The sequence below is a fragment of the Prunus dulcis genome, chromosome 5 (genome assembly GCF_902201215.1).
Source record: "Prunus dulcis chromosome 5, ALMONDv2, whole genome shotgun sequence".
NCBI classification, from domain to species: domain Eukaryota; kingdom Viridiplantae; phylum Streptophyta; class Magnoliopsida; order Rosales; family Rosaceae; genus Prunus; species Prunus dulcis.
The window spans coordinates 12402937-12428629 of NC_047654.1; the positions used below are offsets into that span (position 1 = coordinate 12402937).

At 38.6% G+C, this 25693-nt stretch overlaps 8 protein-coding genes and 1 non-coding gene across 13 annotated transcripts; 4 read left to right on the plus strand and 5 right to left on the minus strand.

Moving 5' to 3' along the window:
• Positions 1–39: 39 nt before the first annotated feature.
• On the minus strand, positions 40–121 carry TRNAS-AGA. The gene has a single exon. It is a non-coding gene; the product is annotated as a tRNA-Ser (tRNA).
• Positions 122–2401: 2280 nt separating this feature from the next.
• Positions 2402–5711, minus strand: LOC117628005 (calcium-dependent mitochondrial ATP-magnesium/phosphate carrier protein 2-like). 4 transcript variants are annotated; one of them, XR_004585881.1, is made up of 5 exons: positions 4752–5711; positions 3550–4335; positions 3329–3419; positions 2753–3184; positions 2402–2636 (listed from the first exon to the last, which is right to left on the minus strand). XR_004585881.1 is itself a non-coding variant. In XM_034360342.1 (4 exons), exons 1-4 carry the CDS (start codon positions 5200–5202, stop codon positions 2995–2997), a joined length of 1518 nt encoding a protein of 505 aa, XP_034216233.1. In that variant the 5' UTR covers positions 5203–5711; the 3' UTR covers positions 2746–2994. The 4 variants fall into 4 exon arrangements, 2 of the variants coding, with proteins under 2 accessions (XP_034216233.1, XP_034216234.1); XR_004585880.1 differs by having other exon boundaries at positions 2749–3184; XM_034360342.1 differs by lacking the exon at positions 2402–2636 and having other exon boundaries at positions 2746–3184.
• A 548-nt stretch (positions 5712–6259) lies between these two features.
• Positions 6260–9094, minus strand: LOC117629266. Of its 2 annotated transcripts, none has more exons than XM_034361803.1 (5): positions 8858–9094; positions 7697–8556; positions 7382–7543; positions 6640–6919; positions 6260–6553 (listed from the first exon to the last, which is right to left on the minus strand). In XM_034361803.1, the coding sequence occupies exons 2-4, from the start codon at positions 8540–8542 to the stop codon at positions 6662–6664; spliced, it is 1266 nt and encodes a 421-aa protein (XP_034217694.1). In that variant the 5' UTR covers positions 8543–8556; positions 8858–9094; the 3' UTR covers positions 6260–6553; positions 6640–6661. The 2 variants fall into 2 exon arrangements, with proteins under 2 accessions (XP_034217694.1, XP_034217695.1); XM_034361804.1 differs by having other exon boundaries at positions 7697–8623; positions 8858–8920.
• Positions 9095–10220: 1126 nt separating this feature from the next.
• On the plus strand, positions 10221–13007 carry LOC117629225 (carbonyl reductase [NADPH] 1-like). The gene is made up of 4 exons (XM_034361749.1): positions 10221–10410; positions 11010–11268; positions 11391–11585; positions 12148–13007. The coding sequence occupies exons 1-4, from the start codon at positions 10310–10312 to the stop codon at positions 12541–12543; spliced, it is 951 nt and encodes a 316-aa protein (XP_034217640.1). The 5' UTR covers positions 10221–10309; the 3' UTR covers positions 12544–13007.
• A 504-nt stretch (positions 13008–13511) lies between these two features.
• On the plus strand, positions 13512–15692 carry LOC117627099 (succinate dehydrogenase assembly factor 2, mitochondrial). The gene is made up of 5 exons (XM_034359012.1): positions 13512–13694; positions 13811–13918; positions 14016–14142; positions 15047–15115; positions 15250–15692. The coding sequence occupies exons 1-5, from the start codon at positions 13609–13611 to the stop codon at positions 15394–15396; spliced, it is 537 nt and encodes a 178-aa protein (XP_034214903.1). The 5' UTR covers positions 13512–13608; the 3' UTR covers positions 15397–15692.
• A 136-nt stretch (positions 15693–15828) lies between these two features.
• Positions 15829–17123, plus strand: LOC117627098 (uncharacterized protein At4g14100-like). The gene is made up of 2 exons (XM_034359011.1): positions 15829–16482; positions 16720–17123. The coding sequence occupies exons 1-2, from the start codon at positions 15951–15953 to the stop codon at positions 16902–16904; spliced, it is 717 nt and encodes a 238-aa protein (XP_034214902.1). The 5' UTR covers positions 15829–15950; the 3' UTR covers positions 16905–17123.
• Positions 17124–17418: 295 nt separating this feature from the next.
• LOC117627097 (chromophore lyase CRL, chloroplastic) lies at positions 17419–20010 on the plus strand. Its single transcript, XM_034359010.1, has 8 exons — positions 17419–17956; positions 18101–18161; positions 18259–18294; positions 18379–18429; positions 18721–18813; positions 19333–19437; positions 19596–19688; positions 19791–20010. The coding sequence occupies exons 1-8, from the start codon at positions 17721–17723 to the stop codon at positions 19929–19931; spliced, it is 816 nt and encodes a 271-aa protein (XP_034214901.1). The 5' UTR covers positions 17419–17720; the 3' UTR covers positions 19932–20010.
• Positions 20011–20258: 248 nt separating this feature from the next.
• Positions 20259–21321, minus strand: LOC117627100. The gene is made up of 4 exons (XM_034359014.1): positions 20994–21321; positions 20847–20905; positions 20569–20686; positions 20259–20476 (listed from the first exon to the last, which is right to left on the minus strand). The coding sequence occupies exons 1-4, from the start codon at positions 21245–21247 to the stop codon at positions 20392–20394; spliced, it is 516 nt and encodes a 171-aa protein (XP_034214905.1). The 5' UTR covers positions 21248–21321; the 3' UTR covers positions 20259–20391.
• A 324-nt stretch (positions 21322–21645) lies between these two features.
• On the minus strand, positions 21646–24699 carry LOC117628565 (probable beta-1,4-xylosyltransferase IRX10L). Its single transcript, XM_034361050.1, has 4 exons — positions 24195–24699; positions 23171–23559; positions 22706–22947; positions 21646–22382 (listed from the first exon to the last, which is right to left on the minus strand). The coding sequence occupies exons 1-4, from the start codon at positions 24289–24291 to the stop codon at positions 21869–21871; spliced, it is 1242 nt and encodes a 413-aa protein (XP_034216941.1). The 5' UTR covers positions 24292–24699; the 3' UTR covers positions 21646–21868.
• Positions 24700–25693: the final 994 nt, after the last annotated feature.

Sequence of the window (25693 nt, forward strand, 5' to 3'; positions counted from 1 at the left end):
ATAAACGTGTAATTAATTAAATTAATTGGATCACAAAAACGTGGACGGCAGGATTCGAACCTGCGCGGGCAAAGCCCACATGATTTCTAGTCATGCCCGATAACCACTCCGGCACGTCCACCTCGCTTGTGACTTCGATAGAGACGAAAGATAATATAGGAAACAACTCACTATACAACATACATTACACTTGTGTTGTAAACAGAGCTCACACTCTTGGGCTTCGTCGTCCAATCCAGCTCAAAACAAATAAATTATTTAAAATATGTTCAAATCATTTTCTTTTGAATTTATTTAAGAGGGAAAGGAAACTGTAGAAAGAAAAAAAAAAAAAAAAAAAGTTGAAGAAATAGAATTGCTCTTTGATGTTTTGTAGTATGGTCATGTGGTATAACATAAATTGATATTTCAATGCTATATAATAATTTTTTCATATTAATTTATGTTTTGATTTTTATTTTTTTTTGGATTACACATACAATAATCTCATTCTCGATAATAAGACAGACATACAAGTATGACCCGACTTCAAGTTGAAGAAAACCCTGATTTTCAATAAAGCATATGTTGAAAAATGGTGCACAACATGAATTCATGTGTTATTTTCGTATGAATTTTATGTTATGTGAACTTTCTATTTACATACAAGGCAAGGCTTACAATATTCTGCCAAAAAAAAAAAAAAAGAGCATCTCTTGACATAGGTGTAATGCCCTCAATTATTGCATAGAGCACAAATGTAGAGGGCAGCAATTACAAATCTAAGAAGGATGTGGTGGCTAAAAAGTAAATCCAAAGTCTAGTTGTTCCCTAGCAGTAGGTCTTGCTTATCTATAAGAGGTTTATTGTTTAGTAAGTGACATGGAGTTTTTTTTTCCAACATTTGGGTCTCCCACTAAGTGGATTAGTGGCTTTGGACACATAGATTCTCACAAGCATTAGTATGGAGGCAAGAAAATGGACGGTGCAAATCTACTTCCAAATTCTCCTCTATTTTTGCTGCTAGTTTATTACAGCTTTAACTACTTTTTTCCATTAGTTTATCATTCTAATCTCTTCCTTGGAGAAGGATTCCTCCACATGTTGTCTCATATTTCCACTCAAAAATTATGTTATGGTGAGTCGTATACACGCATGGGAGTGATTTCTGACTATGAATCACTGTGAAATTCACATTTAATTAATAGTCAAAAACCAAGTATTTACACATGAATGACTGATATTAGCAAAATACTTCCACCCATTGGTCTTAATATTCATTTTCCTCAGCATTTCTCGGCATGGAATGACTCTCTCTCTCTCTCTCTCTCTCTCTCTCTCCTGAGTCTCTAGTGTTGAAAGACTAATGTTCTAATTGATGTAAAGCAGATGAAGAATGATAATATTCTTAGCAAAAGATAAGCACTTACCCAATAAGAGAATAATGCTTAGGGGGACCATTAGAAAATGTACATTCCACATGTGATTCTTCCTGCTGATCTGTTTGCTTTTGTCTTCTTTTCCTTTTCCTCCTCCTCCATTATAATTTAAAAATTCAGGATGCCACCGCCGAAGTCACCCGGTTGGGAAGTTTATACCTCTATATATACATACACTTGAAGCAACAGCTAAAAACACTTCACTGCCATTTTAACCTAACAAGCTCTCTCTGGCACAGACACAAAATGTGGAGGAAAAAGAGGAAGAAGATGATGAATTTGAGTAGAATTTATACACGTTTGGTCAACAATATCAGCCTCTTCCTCCCATAGTGGGATGTGAAGGGGTCACAGGCAAGTCATTGAGGCAAAGGGAAGGTCAAGCCTTTCTTCCGGATTTGTTATTTCACATGTCAAACTCTTTATGTAATCGTAGGTTATGTTAGTCCAGCTTCCTCACTTCTGCTCTTTGTTAATTATTTTGATGGCTCAAATTCTTTCCAGTAGCTAAACGAAGCAATTGTGCAATTGGGTTAGATTTGTTTCTGGCTTTTCTGGGTCTCATGTGCCAATCGATGGCTGCTTTTCAAGACCAATTGCTGTATCTCAGTTCAGAGAAACAAATTTGGAAAGAATTGAATAAACTCCAGTTTGTTGGTTTTGCATTGTTTTCTTCTTTATCTTTCGTCTGTTCCTCTGAGTTTCTTTTTGCACCAGACATCACAAATTTACCGTGCAACACAGGTAAACAGCTAATCAAAAGAATTGTAGACACTCATGAACACATTTCAAATCATCTAAGATACCTTTTAAAAACAATTTCGCACACAGAAGTATCAACCTCAATAAAATCAAGGCTGATCTTTCAGCATCAATATCAAATCTTTTATATATGACTTGGGATCACAAATTTCAAATCTTATCAATTACCTAAACATCATAAGAATCTGCTTTCAAGGCAAGTATCACAAGTGGTGGCTAAATGAAACATAGATACTACATGCATTATGAACGCAAGCAAGCACAGCGCCTTGGGGCACACCGTGTACAGTCATATGCTTATCATGCAGAAGTACGGTATGGAGTCAAACTAGATATTACAGCTGCAATATCTACCGATCACATATGAAACTCAGTTAATTCTCACCACATATGGATCAGTATAGAGAATAGCCTCATGTTCCACTCAAACCTTGCTGTAAATCGTGCAAAAAGATCCTGATGGCAAAGCAACAATATAACAAAGGGGGAAGAACAGAAACTTTTAAATTTTCAGTATTCATTAATGATATAGTCAACAAACACAGAGGAAAAAGGAACAAGATAATACCTACCACCTTTGCTGTGAAATTCAAAATGGGCTGTAACCTGGTTTCTCAATAGTAAGTTTCCATAAATCCCGGAAAAGACTTTCTGACTACAAAATTGAAAATCCTTTGCCCCATATCCTGAAGGGGGAAACCATCTGTCATATAACAATCATATCGCCTACTTAACTAGTAATATCATTTTCTTTTTCTTCATCATCAACTCCGTTACAATTTCTAACTACAAGATCAATGTAGTTACCAACTCACTACAGATCTAGTTTTTTTTTCATGGCTTCATATACCATATATGTAATGCTTGCAGCTGGCACAACTTTGAGAAGATTTGGAAACAATCCCTTGTAGAAACCTGTATAGCCTTCATTCTGAAGGGTTCTCCAGAATACATCAGACATTCCTTTATAAGCAGCAGCTGTATTAGAACGTTGAGCTTGCAATCTGGAAAGAAATAATATATTAAACACAACCGCAAAAGGAAATAGCAAAACTTAAGATGAAGTGAAAAAATAAAGTAATTTGGATAGGCACCCCACTAAAAAGAATAAATAACCACAGTAGTAGGCTTCAGCCATGAAATTGTACCTGGTTCGGATAACCTGCAATGGATAAACACATGTTGCTCCTAGAGCTCCAGATATTGTCCCACAGCCCAGCTGGATTAGAGGACCAGGTTCTGCACCAAAGTGAAGATTTTAAAACGCAATTCTACAAACTAAATGTTCAAAAAATATTCCATAGAGGAAAAAGATAAAGAAAGGAGAGTGAAAATTTAAAACAAAAAATGGAAAACCAGAGAATTGTACCACTATCTTGAAGAATATATGTCCTTGACATATCTTTTAAGGTCTCATAGGCCGTGAGGTCGATGCCAGCATAGGGGATAATCCCAAGAAGAGACGGAAACAGACCTTTATAGAAGGCCCGGGGTCCCTCATGAATCCATATTTCCTTAGTTAATGTCCTCAACTGAGGACTCTTTCCAGCTTCTGAAGTGCAAGTCTGTAATCGAGTTTTCACAAGATCCAAGGGATAGATAGAAGTTTGTGCCACTGCACCTGCTATACCACCAGCCAAAAGTCTACCCGAAGTACCAATATCTCCCGAGTCTGCCCCCATACTATCTCCAATGACCTTTTTTAACATTTCATAAGTATAGAACTTGATAGCACTCTCAGGTGCTACCTTCACAACATTTATTCCGTTACCTCGGAAAAACCCTAGGATACCGTCTTCCTTCAATATCTTCTTTATAGCGGGAACTACAGAAGCACGTGCAGTCTGAACTTGCAAAACCACCTTCAAGCGATCAAGAGGAGCAGTAGCAGTACGAGAAGCGGCACCTGCTATAGCCCCTGCAATAAAGTATCTGCTCCTATGAACATGCCTACTAATTCCTTCTGGAATAACAGCCTGCTCTCCTATATCCACAAGGCATACCCTTTCCCAGTGATGATATATGTTCTCAATCGTTGCTTCATGTGGATAAAGTAGAAGAAAATCTCTCCATTCTTCAAAAGTTATAATTCCATTGTTATCCTTATCAACATGCTCTACAAAACGGGCGAGTTCCTCATCATCCATTTCAATCCCTACAAAACAAAAACTGCCAGGGCTTATAAGATGGAAAATGAAAAAGCTGTCCAATTGAAGGCTATGAAAAGGGAATGCTCCCACTTTCTCATTCTCTTAGACATATGTGCAAATTTATATTACGCTCACATTTTTACATTCCCATCAAGCTCAATGCAGAACACACAGGTAAAAAAATGTTCCTAGTGTAAGTCATATCACAGCCATAGCAATACTATAAATAATGCCTCAAAGCAGCAGCACCAACAATATCCTCTAACCATTTGACAGAAAAAGATCCTATGAAATCAATGCTCTACAGTCTACATGGGTCCAGGCCAATGAATATACCCTCATTATTAACATAGAAACTAGCATAACAGAGTTAGAGATAATGAGTAATTTAGAAGGAGAAAGTATGGTTGGTTGGGCATACCAGCCTTGACAAGAGCATCCCAAAGCTCTTCGGGCAGAATGCAGCCATTGTGCTCAACATCAATGGCCTGAAAAATCCGATACAGCTCGAGCTCCTTGTCATCCATGTACCTTCGGAACTCGAGATAATCGACCCTTCCATCTCTGTTGGCATCGCAAACCTTCAGAAGATCCTTGGCGTACTTGTACTCCGGCGGAATCTGAAGCGCCGATAACCCGGCCTCGATCTGTGGATAGTCCAAGTACCCAAGATTCGTAGCATCGAAGAAATTGAAAAGGCTTCGAAGTCTGATCTCTCTCTCCTCCTTGGTCTCGCGCAAGGCCAGAAGAACGTGATCCATGGAAATGGGTCCGCTTTTCTTCACTGGGTTGCAGCAGCCGTCAGCACTGGGCTTGTTTGCGTCCCCGTTGGGGAAGCCGACATGCTCAGCGGCCGGCTTTGCCCCTGACATAAGAACCCAATTCTCCTTTTCTTCAAATTCTTCGTCTTCTTCAACTTTCAATGGGAACCAAATCAATCACCAGGCACAGGGAAGGAAGGTGATGCTGGTTTTGGGCAAATGGGTTGATGGGTTTTCGGGTATGGATCATAAATTAACAACAATTCAGTCCTCACCGTTCACAGAAGATAGAAACAAGACGCTGAAATGAGGGTTGGGAGAGATGGGGCCTCATCTTCTTCAATGTTGGGTGATTGGGTTGGATTGGATTTAATGGTAATTAAGAGCGTACCGGTAACACAGATTATAACTGCCCAGTGCCCTTAATATATTATCTGCAGTGGAAATTGGAGGAGGAGGTGAAGTGGGGAAGAGCCAAAGATATATGAGAGACGGAGAAGGATCGCTCTGGAATGGACGTGGATATTCTTCCTCGTGTCTGGTCGCCTTTCACTCCTCCACGTTTTATTTTCTTTCTTTTTTATGATTTTCAGTTTTCTTTTTCCCTAAGGATGGTGAGATTTCTTACTTTCTGTCTCTTTTTTCTATAATTTTTCAATTCAACACCTCTGACATATCACATAGAAGAATCCCAACTTTATTTTTTGCATTTTTAGATACACTGTGAGTCTTTTTTTGGTCAGAGATATACTGTGAGTCTGAAAGATGTAAAAAGTTGTTCGGGGCAATGTGTCGGTCTCCTTACATTGGGTTTTATTCTATTTTTTATAGGGTAGTTTAGAAAATTGCATTGTAAAAAAAACACACTCTGAAACTCAAATGGATTTCAATGTGAAAGGAAAGGGTTGGGGAAATTTTGGAATATTATTGTGTCACATTTTGAGGTATTTCCATGGTATTACGAAAATACTAACGCATGTATTCAATGGAGTAATTTGTAATAGTATGAAAATACTAACGTGCGTATTCAAAGTATATTGTTTGTTCTTACCAAAATAGGGGCTCTTGGTTTTGATAAAATCTACCCAAAAAACCCCGTTGATGTCATGCTCCCAAAACCAACTACTCCTATCATCATACCACCACAAACACGTTACACACACACACAAAAATGTGAGGTTGAGAGGGAGGCTCTATATTGAACAGACTGAATCTGAGCCTTAATCCATTACATTTGACCAAACACATGAACACGAAGCTAAAATTATTGCTATACCAAAAGGGTACATAGGTTACGTATGTCTACATATCACAGCGCTGAGTGAGAAGTAGATTCAAGACGCAACATTTTTTGATACATAAAAGTTGACACCAAAATCAACCTCCTATAGCCATCGCCAAATACTTCCTCATTGCTCTTGATGGCGGACACCAGCAGCTTCAGCTAATACCACTGCAAAATCTGCAAGAACAAAACCATGTAAGTAGACTAACGAATTTGGCGTTTCGGTGATACGCAATCTTAAACGCTTATTTGGATCGGCTAACCTTCCTTTTAACTGTAGATTACTCAGAGTGGAGCGTCCAAGCTAAGCAAGGAGGACTCTGGCAGGGTGTCTGCAACCAAAATGTAGAAGAGACCCATTACTCCTGTGTGAGTCTGTGTGCTGCTATAGTTAGATAACACACTCAGAGTCTCCCCATCATTTATTTTGACAGAGCCTGGTTGAGGATAACAAGTGGACATTCCTACAATATAACCGGCCTCATTTCCAGCTTCCTTTCCTTTTCCATAAATTGGTATTGAAGAACATAGAATCCTTCCATCCTAAAAAAAATTCACCATAAAAAAGCAGATTGATTTAACACAACAGATTACCAAAAGTTCAAAAGCCTTGTAGTTATATTATATAGCCGTATGGAAATATCAGACATGCTTTTCACACATGCATGAAGGCGAACATGAAAGAGAGACAAGGAGCAGTTCAATTTAGCCTGGCAAACAATGAAAAATCTTGACTAGAAATATAGTACAGGAAGAGATCACGATGCAGTGCTTAAAGAAAACTAGAAAATGGCCAGGAGGGAAGATGTGAATTGTTGCAATCTGGTTGCAAAAACTTTACTTGGTAACGCATGCAAGCCTCAATACATACAGGAATATGGTAAGGCCATATGCCAGTAAGTAGAGACGGTTATCTAAGAATTTCGAGTTCTACCAATGCTGCAAGACAATATTGCAAGGCCTAGCAGAAACCGAAAATTATTTTGAGTGGAAGAAAAAAAACACCTCTCCATATAGAGTTGAACCAAGCCCCCCTGTGTGCTGATGGGCTACACCATAGACGACATAACCACCAGTTGGCATAGTAACCATTGCCCATTGGTTGTCTAAGCACCTGTCACTAGCTGTACTAGCGGCACTGCAAGACTCTTCAACATTATATTCGACCTGCACCGAAGAAAGATATAGACTCAATCACAAAAGGAACTAAATTCATAAAAACTGCAAACACAAGAATATTGATACATTATCATCATTAGAGAGAATAATATTACAAGTGTACAACATATCATAGGATGGGGTAAACCGTAAAAAACGTACCCTGCAATCATGTACAATAGAAGGTCCTGCTGAATGATTCATCCTGTCAGTGACATCAAAGATATAAATCTTGACAGGCACAACTGCATCAGACCAATCAACCCACTTCACAGTATATCTCAAGTATAGGCTTCTCTTGGCACCATTAAAGCCCTGTTTTACTCTGCACTGTACACCATCATAACAACAATATAAACCTCCTTTGTAACCTGGCCTCAAAGGCTGACCACGTGAATCCGTCGAGACATTATACAGATCACACCTGCATTCAGTGCACCCCAAACCATTTTCCGCACCCCGTGTATCAATGGCGTGCACATTGAGCATCCATCTCTCCTCATACCCAGCAGGAACCTCTGCAGGATTCCCAACTTCTATTCCATAGGGATCTGGAACATGAGTGGATGTGTTTCGTGTTTCCGACCCAAGTCCAAAATACTGTCCAAGAACATTATTCTGGCACATTCCAGTGTTTCTCACGAAAGTAAAATCTGATTTTTTAAGCTCCTGAAAACCAGTCTCCTCTGGCTCAACAAAACCTGTCCGGGCATAATATCTAGCAACAACCCAATGATGGAGATAAGTTTCTTGAAGGGGGATGGGATTCCCTTCTTCATCAATTACTTCAGCATTGAAACTCTTGAGTCCAATATGACCTTTTGGAAAGGGGATATCATAGTAATATTTGTCTGCAACTGATCCTGGCGCCAACACAAACTTAGGAGAAACATAAACGCCAGACCTGGTCTTAGTTTTGGTTACCCGAATAGCATGTGAACATGGCATACTTATTGCCAGTACTAGCATAGCTAAGAAAACCACCCAACCTTGAAAACAACGTTCCATTTTTTTTTCTTTCGCTGCAATATCAAGATAACCTCTAGTCAAACAACAAAGATACTCTAACACAAGCTCAAGTTTTGCACTCTGTATCATAAAGAAACATCAAACATGAACTTGTGAGGTACAGAATTGGTTTCTTTCGCGCTGTTTCATAATTTTATTAGAATTATGCATATGGGTTGTGGAATTTTAGCATTCCTTGAATCAGTTATGGATTAACAGGTGAATTTGGCAAATGGGTTATGCAGAAATCAACAAATAGTCCAATAAAATTATCAAAATCAGAGTCATACAGAGGAAAGACTGAAGAGAGCGTACCAAAAATGGAAGGAGGAAGTAGTGTCTGAGAGCCACAGCAAGAGTCTGGTCTGCGTTTGATGATAAAGTTGGAGACTTTCAGAGTCTATTGGATATAAATCATTCATTTTATACGCATTATTTATCCACGACGGGCGAGTGTGCACCCATTCAAACTGTAGACAGATTATTCAGCAAGAAAAGGAGAAAAAATAATAAACTCTGAAGAGAGTGACTGGAAATATGTGGGTGTTGAATTAATGCGTGTCCTTAAGCTGGGTCAAGGACAACAGCTTACGAAAGAGATGACGATTTGTGAAATACACGGCGTGTCGTGTAGGCGGCGGTCGATAGAAGAACTTGGGACATTTACCATTTTTCACTTTCACACCAAAATATGTGGCCTCAGCCATGACGCATAAGAATTGACTACGAAAAATTAAATTGTACTGTAACATTGTTATAGTTTTCATCAACCGGGCAGAAAAGACAATTTAAGTGATGTTTGTTATTTTCTTTTATTTTAAGAAAGCAACCTTTTGATACGCATGCCGTCCATATTTATTAACAAGACCAAACGCATCTCTTTTCATATTACATAAATTTGGACCCTAGTAAATGAATGGTTTGGGTTATTTCAAAGAACCAACCCAAAAAAATAAAAGGAGCCCACATAGAAAGACCAAACTCGGAGAGAAAATATTTCTATATTTCCGTTGCATTGTTGTCTTCTTTCTTCATTGCTAATGTTTTGAATTGCCATAAAGACATATGGATGTAGAAAGAATGAGACAATGTCATCGTAGTATATAAGGAAGGTTTTCCCCATACCAGAGAACAACTAAACAAGCCCAAAATGACAAAAAATAAAATACCTTAAAATTGATACCGCTCTCAAATTCGGGGAGGTTATAATGAGGAGTTTGAAGTGAGGAGACCAATCTCACCATCAAAATATTTAAAATATTTAAATTCCATAATTTCTTCATATTTATTGATAATAAAATTGACCTCTTCAACTAACATCCTTACTTTAGACTCCTCGTTGTAGACGCTCACCTCTCGAATCTGTAGAGTAGAGTAACAAATTTGATGTTAGGGGATAAACAGTCCAGAACTGAATTTCATATCTGATTCAGTTGGTGGCTTAAATGGGCAAGGCCTGTAATTGGAAAAAAATTATCACTAATGGGTTTAAAAATGGGCTTTCTCAGGGCCGTAAGTTGGGCCTACTATATGAGGGAATGGGCGAGACGGAATCCGAAATTTCGGGTGTCCTTTGACGAAAGAACATCGGCACTTGACCAGCAAGAGAGTCCACGGCAGGCGCGAAAGCCAACACTTGGCATGTTGTGGGGCCCTCTTGTCCCTAGGGCCACGGCGGATGTGATAAAATGTTGATGAAACCTCTGCATTCTCTGCTCCGTCGCTCATTACACTCCAACTCTGAATTTCTAAACAAACAGAGGAGATATGGGAAAATCTGACAAAGCTGAAAGGGCCAAAGAGAGAAGAGAGAAGAGACTCCAAGAAATATCACTTCTCAGAACCATTCCTTATTCTGATCACCAGAGGTTGGCTTGCCTTTACTTTTTACTTCTTATTTGCTTTGCTCTCATTTCCATTTCTGATAGAGTAGAAGATGATGGTACATGATCTTGTCATAGACTCTAGCTGTTATCTTTGTGAGTTTTGAAATTTCTTCATGCTCATGAATTAAAAACACAGCAAAACAAAAAACCCAGTTGTGATTTGTGCATTTGGATTAGGAATACATGGTCTTGTCATAGACTCTAGCTGTAATGATCTTTATGAGTTCTGAAATTTCTTCATGTTCATGAATTAAAAACACAACAAAACAAAAAACCAAGTTGTGATTTGTGCATTTGGGAACACATTGTCTTGTCATAGACTCTAGCCGGTATCATCTTTGTTAATTAAGCAGTTTATTTCATGAAGTTTGCAGTTTATTCTGTGAGTTTGCAATTTCTTCATTTTCATGAATCAAGAACACAAGAAAACAATGAGCCCAGTTGTGAATAAATTTTCTTGTCATAGACTCTAGCTGCTACGATCTGTGTTAGTTATGCAATTTCTTTCAAGAATTAAATGCAACATAACAGAAACTCCAGTTGTGATTTGTGCATTTGGGGATGCATGCATGTGTGTGTAGGTGGTGGTCAGCAGAGACCGTTGCAGTGGTTACTGGGGGCAATAGGGGTATTGGGTTTGAGATTTCAAGGCAGCTTGCGGCACATGGAGTGACTGTTATTCTCACATCCAGAGACCACAGTGTGGGGCTTGAAGCAGCTAAGGTCTTCCAAGAGGGTGGTCTGAATGTGTTTTGCCATCAGCTCGATGTGTTAGACACTTTGTCCATCAACGAGTTTTGTGACTGGTTGAAACAAAATTATGGTGGCTTGGATATTCTGGTGAGTTGCTCATATAATTTCTCGTCATAATATGAACAGTTTCACTGCCCAGCAGTACTTTGTTGTTTGGTATGTGGGTTCTAATTTTATCCAATTCTTTTGCTACTCTTTTGTGTTTGCAGATAAATAATGCAGCTGTTAATTTCAATCAAGGGTCTGATAATTCTGTCGAGTATGCCTCTCAGGTCATTACTACAAATTATTATGGCATCAAAAATATGATCCAAGCTATGATCCCTTTGATGAAACATTCAGCTCATGGAGGTCGAATTGTTAATGTGAGCTCCAGATTGGGTAGAACAAATGGCAAACGAAATGTAAGTGAATTTTTTTTTTTTTTTTTGCTTTCTTTTGTAGTCATAAAAATTCATCCTTTTATGTACGCCCACGAATGTGGCGGGAGGGGGCCTTGGAAAGTGTTTATGTGCTTGGAGATGACTAGCTCACTACTTTTCCTTGGTCAATGAAATCTTTGGTTGCATGCATGAGGGGAAAGACATGATCCATTGATTTGCCTGAAAGGCTTAAACTTGGATGGATTTTCAAAATGTCCCGTTTGGATCATTGAAGTTAGGAAGAGGATTTGGTGCTTGTCTACCCGCTAGCAGTGTTAAGATCCCCTTTTGACGAAGTGTTTGAGAACCTGCCTTTGTGTTTGTCCCAATGGCATGAAGACTGTTGGTAAACCATGGGTGCATATGATATGAGGTGGATTAGTGACAGATAAGGTCACAACCATTTGTAAATGAGTGCTTTGAATATGATTTAAACCCCTACTGAATGATATCATTCAAATGCTATGTATTGAGAATGTACCAGAAGCTTAACAAAATTTATTCATGTTTCCCTGACCATGTCAAACTATTATTTAATTGGCAGAAACTTGAAGATGCGAATTTGAGAGAGAAACTGAGCAATATTGACACGCTCTCAGAAGAAATGATTGATCAAACAGTTTCGACTTTTTTACAACAAGTACAAGAGGGCACTTGGGAATCAGGTGGGTGGCCTAAAACGTTCACTGACTACTCAATATCAAAGCTTGCAGTCAACACTTATACCAGGCTAATGGCGAGGATATTTTCAGAGAGACCAGAGGGTGAGAAAATTTATATCAACTGTTACTGCCCAGGTTGGGTCAAGACTGCTATGACAGGTTATGCTGGGAATATTTCAGCTGAAGACGGAGCTGACACTGCAGTATGGCTTGCCTTGCTTCCAGACCAAGCAGTAACAGGGAAATTTTTTGCTGAGAGACGGGAGATAAGTTTCTAAGGTAGTCTGGCTAAAGACTTAACAGATTTTGTGAAATACTTCAATTGCTTCATTATGGACTTCCTTTCCGCTACAGCCAAAATGAAAGTAAAAGTTGTAATGCAAAATATATCTTCAGCACTGCAATACGCCATGAGGGAAGACCTCATGAATTCTGTTGAAGAACAGAGCCATCAACTCACTGTAGGATGTGATAGGATGGACGATCCTGTTAGTGATGTCGACAAGGGTATGCCACATTCTTCTGTATCATCGGAAGCTCGAATCTTTAAGCACCGTTTTGCTCCCAATCTTGTTTACTAATTGGGACTAAGACTAGATTAAGTTGGGGAAGTCTTCACTCTAGTGATTGTTATGCCTCTGTTTCTTTCATTTAGGCTTACCTGTCAATGCAAGTGATTTTTCTTGGTGCATCTATGAACAAATTTGGTGTTGTGTTTAGAAATAACACTTCTTATCTATTATTTTGGTCCAATTCTGCTCTACCAGTCCTTGCTTCCAAGAACATTTGAATTTTCTTGGTGTTTGAGATCTTTATTATACGTATGCAACAAATAAAAAGATTGAATGCCTATCCACCAAAGAAATTTAGCAAAATCTAGTCACACTAGAATTATGTCTTGGTGGAGCGAAAATACAAGAAATTCAACAAACTCAGATCAGATGAATCTTACTTGAAGTTTACTTTGTTTACTCCTTGGATTGCAATATTTATCATGTTCCTAAAAACTAACTACGACAATCAGTAATAAAATACAAGATCAACCAAAGTTTTCTTTTTGGTTAGAGAAAGGAAAAAAGACTGAGGAAAAACATAAAAAGTTTTGGTCACGCTGCACATGAATTGATTTTTGATGCCATAACCATATGGACGAAGAAAGGCCACGACGCCATTGGGTGCCCAGGCCCTTGCATTGTTGGTGTCATTAAGCCCACCACTATAATCTCGCTTCTCTCTCTCTCTCTCTCTCTCTCTCTCTCTCTCTCTCTTTTCTTTGCGTTCCGTGATTGAACACACAACACGGAACACAACACAACAGCATTCTAAAAACAAGAAAAGAAAATATGGGGAGCTTGAGAAGAAGCTTGATCAGCCTGCACCGAGCCCTCAAATCCAGCAATTCAATCTCGCCCACTGAAACCCTTCTCAGGTATTTCTCTGTTTGTTTGATTTCAGCCGTCGTTGTTAATAATAATTCGTAAAGCCGGTGGCTTTATTGTGAATTGGCTTTGATTTTGTTGATGGGTAATTTGATTTCGTTTCCAGGCCTCAATATGGGTATGGTTTGGTTCAGCGTTCTTATTCCATCGGCACCACCAGCAATCTCGATATCGACCTCTCGAACCAGGAGAGCAAGAGGCGCTTGTTCAACAGGTCTCTAACTCTATCTTCATCTTCCTCCTTTTGGTGTTCTGCCTTTTTTTTCTTTTTTCTTTTCTGAAAAACAAACATGGTTTTGGTTGCGAAACAGACTAATATATAGGAGCAAGCAGAGAGGGTTCTTGGAGCTGGATTTGGTTCTGGGCAAATGGGTGGAGGAGCATATCCATTCCATGGATGAAAATGGAATTAAATCTCTTGTGGACGTCCTTGACCTGGTAAATTTCTTTCCATTGCTTTGATCATCTCATACCTACCCTGCAAAGTTTGCTGCTTTTTTTTTGGTGCTTTCCTTTCAAATGATTTTTTGTTATTCTGTAACAAATACAGAGAATCATGTGCCGCATTCAACATTTGTTCTTTGGAATTTAAATACAAGTTTGTTAATATATTTTAAACAAGCTTAGCTGCTAATATTTACTTGTCCTAACATCTACTGGATTCTAGTAATGCCTGGTGTGAGGTTATGTTCCATATAGAAGATAAGCTCAGATGTGCGTGTTCATGGTGATTCCCAGCATATGTTAGCACAGCATTTAAGGTCCTTCGTTTTTAATTTAGGACTTATATTTTTATTAATCTGAGCATTTAACTCACAACAGCTTAAGGGATCCAGTGCTTTTGAGAGTAGGCGTGGTTCTAGCTTCTTAAGTTATTGAATTATACTTTCTTGTCACTGTTTCTCAGTCTGTTTATTACACTTTTGAATAAGAGAATTAGAAAAATGACTTGGTTTTTTTGGGTTGAATTGTATGTATACCATCAGGAGTTTTCAAGCACTTGAAATCAAAAGTTTAGTAAGAAACATACAATGTTTTAAATCATTGGATTTTCATCATCCAACAGCTTCTCAAACAACACAAATTCATCCTAGTTGAAATAACAAAATTTATAGTGTGTTAAGTAAATAGTATGCTTCCTAATAACCTTTGAAATCTTATCTAGCACTGAGGGCATGATATATTCCCTATACATGTGCTTGATGTAAGCCAAGTTGGAGGTAAGATGCAAGGTGTTTCTGGTATTGATACTATGCAAGGTGTTGCCTTAGTTGAATGGGGAGAGAGAGACGTTTGCTCAACTTTTCATGTTCTTTTCTGATATCATGTTTCCCTTCTGCAGGAAAACCCAGATCTGTGGAAGTGGTTAATTGGCCAGGAGCAACCCCCTGAGGCACTCAAGACTAATCCTGTGAGATATGATCTAAAAGTTTAGATTCCATTTATTGCTATATTATTCGTGTGATATAATCTAAAATTTAAAATTCCAGTTCTTGCGATATTCTTCGTGGATTCAGTTTTCATTCAAATGATCTGTTTTTGTAGGTTTTTACTGCAGTACGCAACAAGATCTTGAACAACCTGAACAGCTACGCTGCTCCTGAGACACGGGCAACGCCTGGACAGCCATGGGTTAGAGGATGGGATGATATAAAGAAGGGCCAGGGCGGCCCTATAACCGGGAACCAGTAGTTCTGCCATCACCTTTTCAAGCTAAATTCCAAATAGCACGTTCATTTGTAATGAGTTTGCAACCATAAAATGTTTGAAAAGTTGCAATGCCTAGTCTTAATTTAAATAACAACGGCAATACAATAAAACAAAAAGGTATGAGTAGATGTCTTCTATCTCGTCTCATGAAATGTCCCATGGTTCTCATTTTAGATTGTAAAATAGTATATAATTCATTCACTTAATCTGAGATTCTCGGTCATGGATCTCCGTACTTTTCAGTTTTTATAATGAAAGAAAATAAAGTTTGGTGATTTTCAAATGGTGTTGTTTACATATGGTGTGTTCTTTTCCTCCATAGGCATAGTTCATGGATTTAAGTCTAAAATGTAAAATGTAACCAATCAATGGTTTGTGGTAAAACTATAAATACCCGATAGAATTTGTGGGTGGAAGTGGAAATTTTGCATTCTAGCTGGCTACATATGAGAAAGTATCATATTCAGTGGGGATAACTTTCTGAATGGATTAAAATCCACAACCTCACGGCTCTCGTTTCTTTGTAGCAATAACAGATGAACCCAGGAGAAGCATCATCAACAATGGCCTCTGCAACTCTACCCAAGTCCCCGTCTTTCCTCTTCTTCCTCCTCCTCCTCCTTGTGATGCGCCTCAATTTCCCATTGATGTCGAAGACATTGGTAGAATCAGCCTCTGATGACCCAGCTCCAGCAGCATGGCCCCACCAATTCCACTCTGTGCTTTTTATGAACAACAGCAAGGGAGCTCTGCAAATTGTGGACCTCTGGTACGACTGGCCCAACGGCCGAAACTTCAACATAATCCAGAGCCAGCTGGGGAAGCTAACCTACGACCTGGAGTGGGACAATGGCACCTCCTTCATCTACACCTTGGACGCCAACAGAGAATGCAAGACCCTGCATTTCCCTGTTGGCATTCTCCGGCCCAATTGGCTTGATGGTGCTACTTATCTGGGTCAGCGCCACGTGGATGGTTTCCTGTGTAATGTGTGGGAGAAGGTTGACTTCATCTGGTACTATGAAGATGTTCTCACTAAGAGACCTGTCCACTGGGTCTTCTACACAGGTATACGATCATAGAACATCACCCTTTACCAATTTCAGCTTTTTGTTGTTGCTTATTGGCATAATTTTATAACCCCTGTTGAAGGCTAAATTTTGCATTTGATGGTAATGTATTTGTAGCCGTTAGATTGACGGGTTCAACATTCTATATTAGATTGTGTTCTCATTAATGGGAATTGTGTTCTCTATTAGGGTGTTTTTCATTTTCTTTGATGATAATGGTTTATGGAATATGCAGGGTTTAATGCTCATGTGATGACATTTGAGGTGGGAGCTGTGCTTGAGGATGCCAAGTGGGAGGCTCCTGTTTACTGTTTTGGGGAGGAGGCTGAGGCAGAAAGGAGCAGGAGCTCTGTGCTTGAATCTATGGCAAGTCATCATTCTCATGGGAGTTCGATGAGAGCTGGTTTTCGTGCAACCTGAATGCCATTAGAATTAGCCAATGGCCATTTCTCTAGAGAAAGCTGGTTTTCTTGTGACATGTTTGAAATAGCTTTTGGGATGCAGCAAAGTGATTCTCGTTTATAATTTTAGTTGGCATTCTAGCAAACACTTGCAATATGATATGTTTCGCATGTGAATCAAACTTCTCGTCTGTGCTACTTGCAAAGCAAAATTTCTAACCATGACCATTGGTGCCAATAGTGCAAAAGAAACATCATGATGTAATGCTATGTTGCATAGGGTATGTCATCAAATTTTCGATCTATTCTCACAGGTTGAAAAAACTCACTTAATCTGCTAACATAATATGTCAGACTATCTGTTAAAAATCGCTGTTCGTATAACAATGTTTAGATCACAATGAGCCCAGAAATATTCGCGGGCGGGCTTTTGAAAAATCTTGAAAATGTATATGTATTGGGCTCTTTATCACAACACAACACAACCCAACCCAACCCAACTTATCTTCTTTCTTTCTTTTTCTTTTTTATGATATACTACAGCGCCAATATGATACAAGCCGACGGCCGAGAATAGCTCGACACTTCTCTGAAATCCAGATAAATGGTCTCGATGAACCAAACAAATCCAACACAACCCATTTGATCAATTTCCCGTCTCCATAATTGATCATTTCAATTTTCGATACAGAGAGAAAAAAGAAGTAGGTTTTATACGCAAAATTCTGGAGCTGTGGGCCGTGGCCGAGTCTCTATAGGCAGTGCAATTGAAATGGTACGAGTTGCAGTCGTAGTAAACACAGAGAGGCAGTGAGATTGCAATAAAATCAAGGGAATGGTTATCGGGTCGGAGCCCGGTGGCGGGAGCTCCGATTCCTCAGGCGGATGGAGCATGGCTCGTGGGTTAGTGGTGAAGACGCTGGTGCTGATAGGTGGAGCTCTTGTGCTGAAGCGGCTTACAAAGTCCACCACCCGCTGGGACCATGCCCGCCTTGTTTCTCGTTCTATTTCCGGCGAGAAGTTCTCCAAAGACCAAGCAGCTAGAGATCCTGACCATTACTTCAACATCAGGTTGGTCCAAAAATCCAGTTTTTCAACTACCCAATTGTGCCAATTTGGTCCTTCATTTCTTGTTCAATTCAATTCAGTTCAATTGGGTTTTGGTTTGAGTTGTTTGTAGTTCATTATTGGATAATATTTTGGCATCTGTTGCAGGATGGTTACTTGCCCAGCAGCTGAAATGGTGGATGGTTCTAAGGTCTTGTATTTTGAACAAGTAAGCATAGTTCTACACCAAAGCCAGTAACTTTTTTCTTTGCTGTAGACTTTATTATTTGTGGCAAATCTAAGCTTAAATATTTGTGTTTTGTTAGGCTTTCTGGAGGACTCCTCAGAAGCCCTTTCGCCAGGTATGTTGTTGCCTTCAATTCTTACCTAACTTGCCTGGTATTTTTTTTTTCTCTTTAGTGATTCTTAGTGCTACCTGTTTGCAGAGATTTTATATGGTGAAGCCTTGCTCCAAAGAGTTGAAATGTGATGTTGAGGTGAGCTTTTTAATCTCATTTGCAGTTTAATTTGAAGAGCACGTTGTTAATGATATTGTAATGTATTATGTGTAATTTGAACTTCTCTTATTTCATTAAAAGACTAAAATTCCACCCCTCCCAACCCTTTTTGGAGAGCGTACATTTACGATGTCTATCTTAGATTTATTCATTAAGTAAATCATTACTAGAGCTCTTTTACTTCATACACACTAGCATGGGACTAGAATGTGAGATGTATCTTGGGATTCAGTAACTTTCTAATATTTTGAACTTCTCATTAATGAGCAGCTAAGCTCATATGCAATTAGAGATGCGGAGGAGTACAAGAATTTCTGTGATCGCTCAAAGGACCAGCGCCCGTTGCCTGAAGAAGTTATCGGGGTTAGTTTTTAGTCACATAATCACATTAAACTCACGATCTTAGCTTGTCAATGCATACTTTTAGGTTCTCTGGTATCAGACATTATGTATTATTGTGGCTTACAAATGCAGTTTAAAGTTCAGGTGTAGAAAATATTAAGATGAGTTTATAGCTGATTTTCAACTGGCTAGCATCAACCTGATAGAAGTTATTGCATCAAACCTTTCAGAGAAAGGATGTTACTTCAAAATTTAATCTAAGATGGACTTGTTGAAAACTTCAGAATTTCAGAAGGCTGAATTGTTTTTAAATGCTATAATTTGGGAAATGTCATTAGTACCGTGGGACCCTTGATCTTATTTTTTATCTGTGCTAACCTTGCCTATGAGGTCTGAGGCCCACTCTTGTGAGTAAGAACTTAAAATCATATTTATGCTTTGGAGTTGTTCTTTTTCCTGGGCATCAGATTCTCTGATTTTTAAGCATTTACATTTACAGACATAATTTCAAGTATTTATTCAAATTTAATCTGTCTGCAGGATATTGCAGAGCATTTGACAACAATACATCTGAGACGTTGTGAGCGTGGGAAACGCTGCTTATATGAAGGTTCAACTGCGCCTGGCAGTTTCCCTAATCTATGGGTAATTGTTTGTTACTCTATCTTTTTTATTTCCCCTCAAATGTGAGCTGATCACATGAAGACCTTGTTTTGCGCCAATGGATAAGAGTTGGGTTACTTGAAACTGCAATGAATCAAATTACTACTATTAAGTGATATCATTTTTCCCCCTTATAACAGAACGGAGCCGCATACTGTACTTCGGAACTTTCAATTCTTAAAAATAATGAGATACATGCCTGGGATAGGGGATATGATGGCGATGGAAATCAAGTCAGTTTTTCTACTCTTACTCAATCACTCTAATCACCTTATTGGATGTTTTAATGTTGTAGCTTTCCCAGGAATAAATCAAACTTCTTTGTATGGTTACAGGTTTGGGGACCAAAGGAAGGTCCATATGAATTCAAGCCTGCACCTGCCTCTAGTACCAATGACATGTTTTCTTCTTTAAATTTTCCTATTCAGCAGTCTTTGGAGAAAAGAATAGAGGGTTCATTTGTATTGCAAGAATAATCATGTTACATATTACCATCCTATGTAAATGTTCAAATTTATTTGGTATCTCAAGTCTATTTATTTGTCTTTCCTGTCAGTTATCCTATTTTTTTCACTGGTCTTGTCTTCTTTAATATCCTACTTTATGTTACAAGAAAAATTTAGTATCTTCCACTCTGCCGAGTGTATGAAAGGTTGGTGTGGTACATGGAAAGTTGCCAACATGCTCAGGAATGCATCCCTAACCATTGGAAGTGAGATTGTTTTTATTTGAAGTGAATTCTTACTGCAATGGTATATCTTTATCCTTATTATGCATTGAATTGTAGGTGTGATCAAAGCAAATTGAAGAGAAAGATATGGTTCTATGTATCAAATGAAATTATACAAATGATTGTGCCCAATCCATTTGATGTTACAGTAGCAGCTACTATGAAACTATCTATCCCTGAAAGCCTAGCAGCTACTATGAAACTATCTAGCCCTGAAAGCCGATGTTAATGTAGAAGTATAATCCAACAAGTGCCACAACTCCCACTACAATAGCAATAGGCAGTGCCTTCCTGTTCCAGGTTAAGCAGAGCATGTAAGTGTCCAATTCGTCACAAGGAAGAAATATATTTGAGTTCATACTGAAAGGAATATCAAGGCTTACCCAATTGCTTCTTCTCTCTGCAACTCTTCCTTTCGTTGCTTTCGGACATCTTTGCTGTTTGCATCTTTGGTCACCGGAGGCTGATATACCCTAAACCTCCGTTTGGGAGCACCACAGACTGCAAGCCACAGATTTCCATCATGATAAAGTTACATGGGTTGTTTGTTGGTGTCTTACTTGATAAACTCCTCAAACCAAACAAATTTGTACATAAAAGGGCTTAAAGGCTGTAAATTTGATGGTGAAATGGATGCCATATGTAAGACGAAGTAAATTACCAGGGCAGAAATACTTGTCAGGCAACTTCTCAAAAGGAGTTCTGTCATTGTATATATACCTGCATCAATACAACAAGAACCCAATTCAAATAACGTTTTATATAACCAAAACAACACAAACAGCAAGGAAGGAGTTATATATGGTACCCGCAATCGCGACAAATATAGGCTTGCTTGGAGGCAACACGCATGGAGAACTTGGGTGCGGCAGAAGAAGCAAGAGACTTTTGCTGTTGCTTAGGAGAAAGCAGCAATAGGCTATGTGATGAGGAGAAGAAGGAGGACTTTAGAGCAAAACGATCCCACGGTCGCCGTAGGCCGACATTGCCCTTCGGAGCTGCTAATGGAGATGGCGGTGCTAGATGGCTTCTTGTTGAGGGTGCCTGCAATTGCAGGGCCATCTTCTACTTAGGATAGTACTGTGGGAGTGTAGCAGTGTAGTAGGAATGAGAGGAAGATATGAAGAGATAAGAGAGTGGTGGGGAGAAAAAGATGAATTGGAAGTATGCGAGTCTCCCATTGGGTGTCGCGTGGCCTCCATAATCCCCACAAACCAACAAACACCAGCAGCCTCCCGAGTCTTATTTTTTTTGGTTTTTTATTATATATTTTTATATATTTTTATTTTTATGTGAACATCCCTTTCTAATTTTCATGCTCCACCAACATGACTGAAATTATCATTTTGCCCCTAAAACGAACCAAACCCCATAACAGAGTCCCAACCTTGCTCTTTGTGGGACCGTCCTTTTCTAATTGCTAGCTGCAGGTTGAGTCGTTAATTGAATTGAAACAAGAGTTCCGGGTTCATAAGTCACTTCAGATATTAAACGATGGAACAATCACCATCATGGCTTTCAATGACATTGTATCAATCCCAAGTCAAAGTACAAAAGAAGAATTTGTAATCTGATAAATTTTCACAAATTTTTACACGGAGATGACGATTAGTATCTCAACTACAACAACAAAGCTACTACTGTAAAATTCAGAGGCTGCAGAGGAGGCAAAAGTCATAGCTGCTACCAAGGTTTCAGGTCACCCACTGGCCCTGCAGTCCAGTTTAGGATCTTTTCACCTGGCTTCAAGTAAACACCGGGGCCATGCGGCAATTTACGCGCAAGCCCATTCAGAACTTGATGAAAAGCATCTCCTGCTTCAGCAGGTTGTGGGAACAACATTGCTTGCTTCATTGAAGGATTGGCAAGCAATCGCTGCTTTCTCAATATCAGTTCTGGTGGGATTGAAGTGAGTATGGTGTCCAAGTTGGGGACATCTTCCTCAGCTACAAACACGCCAATTTCTTCCCAAGGGATCGCATCAGCAAAGGGTAGAACAATGTCATCTGCTATGATAACAGGAATGCAGCCGAAAATCACTGCTTCAACCAATCTTGGACTCCAAGGAGCCCAGCCGAGTGGACACAAACAGAAGACTGCTCGTTGCATGTCCTCATAGTATGTGGTGGGGTGCTCAGTGGAAATGTCAAAAAGAGGATTGTCTTTGAAGTTCTCCCACACTGCTGCTCGTGCACCTCTGCAAAGTTATAGAACAAAGTTGGACTCAGACATCTCCTATCTTCAGTTAAACCCATCATAGTGTTATCCAGCAAACCAAAAACCCTAAACTCTGTCTTCTAAAGATAGCAATACGAGAAAGTTGCATTATATATTTCTGCCCTCTTTTGACTATTTTTAAACACCTTTATATCTTGTTTAATAAATGCTGTCATGTTTTAACTTCATAAAATGGCATGACTTCTCTTTTCAAATATTTTTAACGTAATCCTTTTTCACCGGCAACAACAATGGAAGGATGCTTTGGGCACCCTCAAATGCTATAAGCTTTGTAAGCATTACCTTGCATAATAACCACCTTCTGGGTCATTTCCCACATCATAAAACAATCCACGGAAGTAAACAAAGATGGATCTAGGAGTTTTCTCAGGAATTAGGTGGGTTTGCATTTTCTGTGGAGGAGCATAAGGAGGAACCGTAATTGAGCCCTCTTTCAAGCAAACATGATTCTGTTGCCCAAAAGTCTGAACCAAAGTTGCACGCTGGAGCAAGGGAAGAATTGCTCTTTCAATCGCCTTTTCTTCCTGCAATAACATAGGCAATCATTATGCATAGGGGCAAAGAGATAATTGGCATGCCAGATAAAATAAATTAACATCACATAATGACAGCTCAGTACATCATGAAGGAATGAAGATCTACAGGCTTATGAGGAACAAGCTAACAAGAGTAGGCCAATTGATTCAAATATGCATTCAGTCTGTCAGATATGACGGGGCACAAGAAGAAGCAAACCAAGCTTTTAACCTGATAATGAAAGCATGCTCCAAAATCATGAGGCACTACAAAAAAGTGATCTGCCCCTTCTGTCCGGTTCCAGTAAGGCCAATTTGAAGATATCAGTTGTATCGCACTTCTCATCATCCGTGGTGACTTAAAAGGCAAAGGAAGGCCATTGGGCGTCAGGTCACAAGTAGTGTATACAGGAGTATAAAACCAATCAGCTTCCTCAGGATTAAGGGTTCGGACGGGGCTGGATAGGAGAAACCGATGCATATAGATCTCAGCTGCAAACATGTGGTTCAGGCATCTAGGGTCCTTCTGCAGAATCTTCTTGTTGTATTTGCTTGGAAGCTCATACACAAAAACTTTCAACCTCCCCACTGGGTCATCGTCCAAGACATCACCAGCACTACCTACATTGTGTGCAAACAAACCAAACTTAAGTTAATACGCTTAAACTTCTCAGTAGATTCTGAATCTATACACAGTCTACAGACTTCTCAAGGAAAACTCCAACAAATGCAAAAGGATAAATAAAATAAAATAAAATAAAATAAAATAAAAAACATAATTCCTGGAGTTCATAAGCACGGACACAATGGCATTATGTCTTTGCTACCCTTCTGGGAGCTACAACTCCAGTTAAATAAACCAGCATTACAACATATAACTTCAACTATTAGATAATCAAAATCAAAGCCTTCATAGCTAACTTGAAAAACAGCAAGCATCACACTAAAATTTTGAGACCGGGATTAATTCCCAGACTAACCTGTTTATTGTCAAATCAAAAGTAAGAACAATAAGAGCTAAATCAGCACCCGCCAAGGCATAGAAACAGTTAAACACTAATTTTTTATAACAGATCCCTAAAATATCAAAACCTACAAACATTCCAAAGCACCCCATCAATCAAAACCCAAACTTTCAAGTGATCAGAACTGATATGGCAGTAAAGGACAGCAAAATGAAACTTGAAATAAAAAAATGGCAAACCCCAAAAGAATCAAATCATGTAAATCGACAAAGATGAAGTCTTTCTCCGTACCTGAAATTCTCTCAGTGCGGGCCTGCTCCCCTGAGCCAATCCCCAACAGAAAGGCAGCACAAAGAAGCACAGCAAAACCCAACTTCCAAATTCTCATCTTTCTGCCCAATCCTTTTGCTTCCTCAGCTAAAAAATCAGTAACCCAAAAAAAAAAAGGGTGGTGGAGGATATATGAGCCAAAGGAAACAGATGGGTTCTTCAGCAATCTGAAGAAGATTATAGTTGGGACGTCAAAAGCAGAATCGGTGGAAAGATTCCGTCAAATTTGTTGGGCTTTTTTCTTAGTCTAGTCTCTGGCTTCAGCAGCAGCAGAGCTGGAAATGAAAAAGTAAATTTGGTCTGAAGAAACAAGGAAACCAAGAGGTACGCGGATCTCCGGGCTGTTGTTTTTGTATTTATTCAGCCTCCATGCTGGTCTGGTGGCAAATCCATCTCAGTCCCCGACATCGAAGACCAAGCCTCAACCTGCTCTTTTCTGATTAGGAATACCAAATATTTCTACTTTGGTTAATAATAAAAAAAATTGGAGTGGTTTTAAATTTTAACCATAAGTTGAATAAAATAAGTCCACCTTATTTTTCCCGGGGAAAAAAATTAGAGCCCATCTTATTTTCGTTTTAAAAAAAATTTTAATTTATTTTCCAAAAAAGAAAAAAAAATTTGTTGACTTGGAAGTTATTAGCTAAACACTGCTAGATATTTTTGTTCAAAATAAATACTGCTAGATTTGCTAATAAGTTGGCAACTTGGCATGTAGACTCAGTATTATTATAATTAAAAGTCTGAGTACAAATTGAAATCAATAATACTTTATAATTAAAAATCTGAGTACAAATTGAAATCAATAATACTTATGATTATTGTCTGAATATCCTTTTTTTTTTATTGAAATTTTTTTCATGAAAGTCAATTGAATAAATTCAGGGGCTGTTTGGTATTTTAGTTAGATTCAATTTTATAAACTCAAAAATATATTTTTAACTCTAAAGTCGCAAAAACCCATTCAGGGACTGTTTGGTATTTTAGTTAGATTCAATTTTATAAACTCAAAAATATATTTTTAACTCTAAAGTCACAAAAACCCGTTTGATATGCCCATTTTTAAAAACTCAAATCCAAAAAACACACAAAAATATCATCATTTTTTTTTAAGAGTAAGATTTTATATTTTCTCTCTCTCTCTCTCTCTCTCTCACGTCTTTCTCTCTCCTCCCTCTCTTCATGCTCTGTCTCTCTCTCTCTCTCGTTAATTTCAATTTGGGAATTTAGGGTTTCAGAATTTCTTATTTTAATTTTAATTTTTTAAAATCTTAAAAATAGTTTGGAGTTCAATACCAAACAAGTTTTTAGATCTTAAAATCACTTTTTGAAAATTCTTTTTTTTAAAATAATTATTATTTTAAAATTTACTTTTTTGAGTCAGATACCAAATATGGCCTAAAACATTTCGGCTTGTCAATGTCATTAACAGAAAAACTAATTTGTAACGGAGTAATGAG

Excerpts from the sequence above, each read along its gene's own strand:
- LOC117628005 (XM_034360342.1), bottom strand. The coding sequence starts at position 5,202 with ATGTCAGGGGCAAAGCCGGCCGCTGAGCATGTCGGCTTCCCCAACGGG. Across the intron at positions 4,336-4,751 it reads GGATGCTCTTGTCAAGGCTG|GGATTGAAATGGATGATGAG; the intron begins GTATGCCCAACC and ends TTTGTTTTGTAG. Across the intron at positions 3,420-3,549 it reads ATATATTCTTCAAGATAGTG|AACCTGGTCCTCTAATCCAG; the intron begins GTACAATTCTCT and ends ACTTTGGTGCAG.
- LOC117629266 (XM_034361803.1), bottom strand. The coding sequence starts at position 8,542 with ATGGAACGTTGTTTTCAAGGTTGGGTGGTTTTCTTAGCTATGCTAGTA. Across the intron at positions 7,544-7,696 it reads CTATTGTACATGATTGCAGG|GTCGAATATAATGTTGAAGA; the intron begins GTACGTTTTTTA and ends TCTTCGGTGCAG. Across the intron at positions 6,920-7,381 it reads GTTCAACTCTATATGGAGAG|GATGGAAGGATTCTATGTTC; the intron begins GTGTTTTTTTTC and ends AATTTTTTTTAG.
- LOC117627097 (XM_034359010.1), top strand. The coding sequence starts at position 17,721 with ATGGTTATCGGGTCGGAGCCCGGTGGCGGGAGCTCCGATTCCTCAGGC. Across the intron at positions 17,957-18,100 it reads GACCATTACTTCAACATCAG|GATGGTTACTTGCCCAGCAG; the intron begins GTTGGTCCAAAA and ends CATCTGTTGCAG. Across the intron at positions 18,295-18,378 it reads CTCAGAAGCCCTTTCGCCAG|AGATTTTATATGGTGAAGCC; the intron begins GTATGTTGTTGC and ends ACCTGTTTGCAG.
- LOC117628565 (XM_034361050.1), bottom strand. The coding sequence starts at position 24,291 with ATGAGAATTTGGAAGTTGGGTTTTGCTGTGCTTCTTTGTGCTGCCTTT. Across the intron at positions 22,948-23,170 it reads GAGCATGCTTTCATTATCAG|GAAGAAAAGGCGATTGAAAG; the intron begins GTTAAAAGCTTG and ends ATGTTATTGCAG. Across the intron at positions 22,383-22,705 it reads GAAGGTGGTTATTATGCAAG|AGGTGCACGAGCAGCAGTGT; the intron begins GTAATGCTTACA and ends ATAACTTTGCAG.
- LOC117629225 (XM_034361749.1), top strand. The coding sequence starts at position 10,310 with ATGGGAAAATCTGACAAAGCTGAAAGGGCCAAAGAGAGAAGAGAGAAG. Across the intron at positions 11,269-11,390 it reads ATGGTGGCTTGGATATTCTG|ATAAATAATGCAGCTGTTAA; the intron begins GTGAGTTGCTCA and ends TTGTGTTTGCAG. Across the intron at positions 11,586-12,147 it reads GAACAAATGGCAAACGAAAT|AAACTTGAAGATGCGAATTT; the intron begins GTAAGTGAATTT and ends TTTAATTGGCAG.
- LOC117627099 (XM_034359012.1), top strand. The coding sequence starts at position 13,609 with ATGGGGAGCTTGAGAAGAAGCTTGATCAGCCTGCACCGAGCCCTCAAA. Across the intron at positions 13,919-14,015 it reads AAGAGGCGCTTGTTCAACAG|ACTAATATATAGGAGCAAGC; the intron begins GTCTCTAACTCT and ends GTTGCGAAACAG. Across the intron at positions 15,116-15,249 it reads AGGCACTCAAGACTAATCCT|GTTTTTACTGCAGTACGCAA; the intron begins GTGAGATATGAT and ends CTGTTTTTGTAG.
- LOC117627098 (XM_034359011.1), top strand. The coding sequence starts at position 15,951 with ATGAACCCAGGAGAAGCATCATCAACAATGGCCTCTGCAACTCTACCC. Across the intron at positions 16,483-16,719 it reads CCACTGGGTCTTCTACACAG|GGTTTAATGCTCATGTGATG; the intron begins GTATACGATCAT and ends TGGAATATGCAG.
- LOC117627100 (XM_034359014.1), bottom strand. The coding sequence starts at position 21,247 with ATGGCCCTGCAATTGCAGGCACCCTCAACAAGAAGCCATCTAGCACCG. Across the intron at positions 20,906-20,993 it reads TATATTTGTCGCGATTGCGG|GTATATATACAATGACAGAA; the intron begins GTACCATATATA and ends GTATTGATGCAG. Across the intron at positions 20,687-20,846 it reads TGACAAGTATTTCTGCCCTG|TCTGTGGTGCTCCCAAACGG; the intron begins GTAATTTACTTC and ends TGTGGCTTGCAG.